This window comes from Colletotrichum gloeosporioides (genome assembly GCF_011800055.1).
Source record: "Colletotrichum gloeosporioides strain Lc1 chromosome Unknown consensus_17, whole genome shotgun sequence".
NCBI lineage: Eukaryota > Fungi > Ascomycota > Sordariomycetes > Glomerellales > Glomerellaceae > Colletotrichum > Colletotrichum gloeosporioides.
The window spans coordinates 223,028-230,124 of record NW_025544662.1 but is presented as its reverse complement, the minus strand read 5'-3'; the positions used below and the strand labels follow the sequence as shown (position 1 = coordinate 230,124).

The 7,097-nt window shown below is 57.1% G+C and overlaps 1 protein-coding gene across 1 annotated transcript; it reads right to left on the bottom strand.

The window, feature by feature from the left end:
• Positions 1 to 854: 854 nt before the first annotated feature.
• On the bottom strand, positions 855 to 1,933 carry GCG54_00010960 (Autophagy-related protein 5; the record flags this gene model as incomplete). The annotated part of the gene is made up of 2 exons (XM_045410870.1): positions 855 to 1,382; positions 1,628 to 1,933. 2 exons carry the CDS (start codon positions 1,931 to 1,933, stop codon positions 855 to 857), a joined length of 834 nt encoding a protein of 277 aa, XP_045267928.1.
• Positions 1,934 to 7,097: the final 5,164 nt, after the last annotated feature.

Below are 7,097 nucleotides of genomic sequence, written 5' to 3'. Positions count from 1 at the left end.
GTAACTAGCCGCATCATGCACTGCATCTCGGGAGAAACTGGGCCACGCGCGTGTTTACTTGTCTTCATGTTTCTCTGTTTCTCTCGCGCTCTCTCAAATCACATGTCGATCCGCGTTGGATCGACTTTGATGACACCCGTTGCTAGGTGTATTGTTTGGCTTCATCCGGGCAGGGGAAACTCATCATCATATCATATATCATCATCATACCATCAAACTCATATCTCATATTCTGGGGTGTAGCGGAGGAGATACCAATGAGGCGGCAGAGCCTCCTTCTTTCCTCTTTTATTTTCTCATCTTTCTTTAGTAGTCGTTGCCAGTCGTTATTTGTTGTTGCTGTCGTTTATCTTGCAGATGAAAGGGGCCGGTGGTGGATGTAAATGCGGCGGGGCCAAGAAGAGAGTGTGTATGGGGGGCAGAGAAGGGAGAGGGAATGAACTGCGTGTTGAGGTCTGAGACCAGACAGACGACGGCGGTTTACGTGGGTTCGGGTGGAATATGTCGTCAGCGTTGCGCGCGGGCGGAAATAGTTGGATTTAGTTTGCAGCTTTAGGCTGCTGCATGTTGTATGTGAGATGTTTTGAGTGCGGTATATATATACATATACACACATATATAAAGAAGTTCTTTGAAAAGTTTCGTGCTGTGTAGGATGATTAACGTCTACTGTGATTTGTTTCTTCCGTGTCTAGAATGAAGTTTGTGCCTATGCCTGTGAATACACGCGATCAAGCTGATGAGTAACCCCCCCTCCAACTACCCTTCCAATACGCCATGCAAACGGAAAAGTCAGAATACCTAAACGCCGGATGATGATGATGATAAGCCTCCCCTCTCTCTCTCCCTTTTCCTTACCACAAAACGACTGTGACACAGAGCCAGCCGTCCGGGTACGCCGCCTCCCTCATAAGGTCCTCGAGCGGCGCGGAGAAGGGCACGGGACTGCCATGCAGCACGACGTTAGCGAGCACGGGATCGCGGCTCGAGGGGAACAGCGTCGGTAGGTGGGCGCGGAGGGCCTGGCCGAGGGTCTGGCGGGTGTTGCCCCGGACGCCGCCGCCGGGGACGGTGGGCGAGACGAGGGCTTGGAGGACCTTGAAGACGCCTGCTGCTGCTGGTTCTGCTTGCTGCGCTGGTGGTTGTGGTTGGGGTGAGGCGCCGCCGGAGGAGGAGGAGGAGGTTGGCCCCCCGGGCGGGGAGGAGGGGATGTAGACGCGCAGGGGGATGTGGCGGAGGGGAGTTGGGGCGTTGAGGAGGATTGCGTTGATCTTTTGGAAGGAGGCGTAGTCGTTGTCTTGGACTGCGTTCCAGAGGGTTGAGGTGTCTGCTTTTGAGAGGGACATTATGCGTTTTGCGTTGCCGTAGCGGACGAAGTCGGCCTTGGGGGATTGTGTGTTAGTTGGTTGGGCCGAGGCTGGTGTCTGGTCTGGGCTTGGGGGGCGGGCGGGGGTTGAGACACGTTGGTTTGAGACATGAGTTTCTGGGTTTGGGTGTTTGGGAAGGGAGGAGAGAGAGAGAGACAAGAGGTGGCGAGGAAAGTAAGCGAGGTTGGGGAAGAGAGACAGACGCTGGAAGAGGTGGAGGGGGCGCACGTGTGACGTGATGTGCCGGGTGGCTAACTCACTTCTTTGACGCAGTTCAGAAAGGTGTCGCCAATGTCCCAGCTATCGCCGTCGCTGACGGTGAGGCGCCATGGCAGGGAGGGCTGGTAGAGGTCGACGAGCAGGCCGAGGGGCAGGTTGCGGAGGAGGAGCTCCTCGTGGTGGAAGGCGGAGACCTGGGAGCGGAAGAAGGCGGAGCAGCGGGGGACGAGGAGGGCGAGGTAGGAGAAGCGCGGGAGGGAGGTTATCAGCGGGGTGTTTGGGTGGGAGGGGTGGGTTATGTGGAGGGGGACTTTGGCGTCCCAGAGGGTCTGGGGGATCGAGTCCATGTTGTGTTGCGTGAGGTCGATCGTTCGGATGTGTTGGTCTGATGATGTGGATGAGGAGAGGTTGAGATGAGAGATGGACCTGATGTGAGCGAGAGAGCAGTCATGAAGTCATCGTGGTTGTCGCTGTCGTCGTCGAGGGTTGACGAGAGGCGAGACAGGGCTGTCACGCCACGGACCTGCCTGGGAGTCGGCGGAGACGGCGAGCAAGACCGGAGGAGAGGTGATGCTCTACGACGTCGACGTCGGACGTGTGGTTGCGGAGTACGGTTGCGCCGGGGTAAGGCTGAGGTCTCGGTGCGGACGCGGAGGTGGGGCGCTTTTGCGGCCGAAACAAGCCCCGCCATCCGAACACCACAGGGCAGCAGCACGCTGCAGCGCTGAATACCAGCTTATGTAAGCATTAGCTGGCCGTCTTTCCTTTTACAGTTACCCGGGCTATCCCTCCCCCTCCCCTATATTGCCGCCTAAGGGGTGCGTCCAGGCAGTAGGTAGGTACGGTACCATGGGCACGGCACACACCATCTCACCCCCAAGCTTGGAGCTCCAGCTGCCTAGAGCTCCCTGGAGCTTGCTTGCTTGAGCTTCAGCTTCAGCTTAGGTTCGCTTCCCGTCGGCCCTCAGCTCCAAGTCCAACTCCAAGCGGCCGGCGCATTTGTCTTTCAACCTGATAAAAGGGCCTGAGCGTGCTTTGGTGATTTGAGGAACGGCAGGATTCTCCCATCACACCTCTGGCCTTGGAATCATGTCGGATTCATGGGTTTAGTGAACAGAGCTGAAGTCTAGCTTTGCGACGTTGGCTTTCGCTTTGCCTGCTAACTGCCCTGCTTGGCTGGACTGGTCTGACGCGGAATGAGACACCTTCATCCATGATTTTCTGACTCTCCATCTCTCTACCTAGGTCCGTATCTCAACTTCCACGGCCACATCTAAGCATCATCATCATCATCAGCAACATAATCATCACGGCGTAATCACGGCGCCATGTTCGAGGCCACGCCCCCTGCCCCGGTCAGTTGCATCGCAGACGTCTCTGCCTTGCCAGCCGCCCGAGATTTATTAGATACACTCTCCAAACGGTATCTCCGTCTCTCTCATCGTACACACCCGCGCATTGCATCCCGCATCGCATCGAATATGGGTAAGAAAGAAAATTGAAGGCAGATAATGGTTCCATCTTCAACAATGCCGCCGCCGGCCCCTTCAACAACCACCACCCCCTCCCCTAATCGGCGGCCCGCGGATCGGCCCCCCCTCGGGGAGAAAGGAGATCAGGCAGGATGTAGATGAGGCGGGCGAGGACCGCAAATCGCTTCTCGCGCTGTGCCATCGTTTTTTCCCCTTCCTTGTTCCCCGTGTCCAGGGCTGCCGGGAAAACACGCATTTACCGCTTCCCGCATCACGCATGCCAAAGTGCGAGCGAAGATAGATGTCGTGGCCATGGAGACGCACATGACCCGGCCGATCACTTACTCCCTCCCCCCTCGCTTCGCCTGCCAACCACCATGCGTAGAAAAGACCGTTCGAATCATCACACCAGGCTGACATGCGGCTTCCGTTCGCCGTCACGGTGGGAGAGAGACTCCTGGCACTTCTTATTTGTCCGTAATCATGGCTCTGCGGGAGTGAGCACCGGTGGTCATCGTGCTTGCCCACAAATATCCCGGGCAAACATCACACACTAACACACGCTGACTTGCACACACCCACGCCGCACGCACGCACGCACACCCGCCTCTCACGTCGCACAGCGCATACAGCACACACACACACTCAATAATCCCCTCTGCCGATGCAACGCGAGAGAGGAGGGCCAAGAGGGTACACCGCAGCTTTTTGCGCGAGAGACATGGAAGCAAAAGCAGGAGGGATATGGACAAGGAAAAAGCAAGAACACACACCGCGTGCACACTCCCACGCCGTGGGCTCCTCCGAGACAACCCTCAGTAGTTGGTTACACGAGAAACGCCAGATACACACCCTCTCCGACTCAGCCAACCAACACCTCTCAAGCACGAACAATCTCCGCCATGCTTTGGTGAGATTCAGAGGTAGTTAGGCCAAAAAGCTCCGCTTCGTCTTTTTTCTCGGAGGTCACTGAGACACGAACAGCTCTGCTATGCTTGCTTTTTCCTTGCGCGTGTGCGTTTTTGCTTGCTTTCTTTTTTCAATTCCGCCTTTTTGCTTTCCCCAGTCTTGGATTCGGAGGTTCTCAGCGTCGCCGGCTCCCCCAATCCCATGCCTCCCTCCCTCCTCCCCATATGCGCCGTTCCCGTCGATACATGATTGCCCATCAGTATGGGGGCGGGATGGACGCCTTAGACGAGCTGTCTGCTTCTCCGTCTCTCCACTCTATGCCGAACCGATCCAACCACGCAAAGAGCTCACGCACGAGGCCGCCTTTGGGGGGTGTGGGCGTTGATGTACTGTACAGAGTCGACCAAGGATGCAGCCCGCTGTGCAGGCGCAAGAGAGACAGGCGGCGGCGGGACAGCCAGGGAGAGCAGAACGAGACTCGACTGCAGTATCTCACATCCCCATCTTACCATCTCGGCGGTCAAGCGATGTCTGGCCCTGCCGCGCCTGGCCTCGCCTGGCTGTGGTCTGAGGAGTGGGCATCAAATTCCCTTTTTTTGGGCGGTCGCCTGAACCTCCAACAAGCCCACGCAGCAACCGAGAGGGGAATGGGGATGGGGGAGGCTCAAAAATGCGATCAAAAACAACAGACAAAACAGACGTCTCTCATCTCACATTTGCGTCCCGCGAAGAGAATGCCATATCGATGCCTCTCGACCGGCTTAGCGCAGTTGAGTAATCGGCAATCGGGGACGCGCTATCAGATTTTCCTCAGATTGAACCCCTGTCGCCCGCCCTCACGGAGTACCTAGTGTACCATGTAACGCACGACGGCCACGACTCTTCGCTCGAGGGTCGAAAGATGGGGACTCGTCGCGACGTGTAAGAACTTCTTTGCTTTTTCCTGCACAACGAATGGTATTCTCTGGGCGCCGCTGCTGATGGTGGATATATCTGGCATGTCAGGTCCTCCGCCTCCTCCTCATCATCAGTCATCATCACGCGTCCCCCAGTCTCTGCAGTGCGTGCCGTCTGTCTGTCCTGTCCTGTCCTGCTCATCCTCACACCCCCTCCCCATCCTCTTATCACTTCTCACACTCGACAGAATCACTCAAACGAGATGGCCTGCGCAAGCACCTACAGCACCGCAGCACGCGCTGCAACGCTCTCACTCACCCTGTTTAGTTGCTGTGCTTCCCTGCCTTGCCTGCCTTCCGTCCTCTCCTTGCTTTCCCGTGCCCCAAAGTACCTCTCAAGTCGAGTGACTTGTCCGCAACTTTGTGCGACTTTGCTACGCAACGAGCCCCCAACTCTTGTTCTGGTTCGCAACCCCCCCCGTCCCCGTCCGTCTGGGGGCGGCCATTGCATGCATGCATGCATGTGCCCAGGGCCGATTCACTGGATGAAAAATAATAATAACAAAATGCTGCTGTTATTTTTTTTCGCTCTCTTAAGAAGCAGAAGGGCCCCTGTCAATGAAGCTCCCGTGCTGCACACACGCCCTCGTGATGGTGATGGCGAAGAAACCCCCCTGCTATTTCACACGCTTTTGATCACTTTCCCATCACAATCCATCACTCCCAGTATGCCGTCCCACGATGGCCGCAAAAGGCCGGAAACCTGAAAATCGCGAAAACTGTCAAATTCCCCCATCTTCCAAACCATTGACCGCCAGGCACACGCACACCTTCGTCTCCAGAGGCTGCTCCCCAAACGGAATCCCCCCTACCCGTCAAAGTCCCGTCGGTCCCCAATCTGGTTTAGGCTTTTCCAGCACAGCACACCAGCAGCCACGACACCGTCCTTCCCGCGCCCTGCGTCCCAGGAGCTTTCCCCCAGCACCCAACCCCCATCCCGTCCCTGTCCCCGTCACCGATCCCGGTCAGAATCACACTTTACAGAAGAAGGGTCCCCTATATCATCGAGACGCCTGGGCCTTCTCCCGGGGTTTGTAGTTGTGTGTCTGTGTGTGTGCCAACCTGCCTGCCTATCTACCTACCTAGCCGTAAACAGGTCACCAAACCTGGCAGACAGGCAAGCCACCCACTGAACCCTCCCCAAGGCAAACGCCATCGCTATCCCGCTACCGCCTACCCGTCCACACAATCCCGGCCGTAGGGGGGCGCGGGAGAGGGACCCAAGGGAGAGCGAGACGGGCTCAAGACAATCCCATGGCACCGGGTCGCCGCCGTTCCCTCCAGCTCTTGCACGCCCAGGGCCCAGAACAAAAGGATCGTCCTCTTCCGTCCTGGCTGGTGGTTTTTTCAGAACGCCACAACGCCCTGCCTTCCGCTACTGCTTGAACAATCTTGTTGTTGCCCAAACGAAGGCTCCTTTCCCAGCTGAAAGAAACACTCGCATCAACCACGCGGGACCTAGAAAGGGCCGGCGCATAGGGGGCACACCCGTAAACTAGCGCCGCATGCTGGGCTAGCTAGCCATCTGTGCCTTGCTTACGGCACAGCAGGTAGAAAGCTGCCGCTTAACGCTTCCAGCAAGAAAAGCTCTGCCTGCCTGCCCGCACGTGTCTGGATTCTTTCCTTGCCTGCCGCTGGGTTGCTTGCGAGCAGAGCCAGGCCAAGGTTTGTTAGTTAGTTGATGGTTAGTTCGGCATGTCTCAGCCAATCCAACCCAGAATACTCCTGTCCCATCAGCTTTGCTGCCTGGAACAACCACCAACACCGAGCTTCCGTCACGGAAAGCTAGGTAGATAGCTCATTACTCGCTGAAATATTACAGCGCCGGCGACGTCGGCATGCTCGCTCGCCAAACTTCACAAACAGCCAAGCGCTACCCACCCCTGGCCGTCACCCACGGCATATCCCGCGGCTCCCAAACGGCATACACAAGGTCGCGAACAACTTCACACACAGGGTCCCTCTTGACGTGTGGGTGTGGAGGTTGCAGGCGGCCGGGACGGTGTTTGCAGCCTAGACTTGTACTGCTTGATATACAGCTAACTCCTCGGCCTGAAGGGATGTGTTGAGGGCTGGCCGGTGAGTACAAGCCAGCTAGCTATCAAAGGCAAGGCTTCCCGCAGGCGAGGAGCGGTAAAGCAGGAGGGATGGCAAGTTCGCAATGCCCCCCCCCC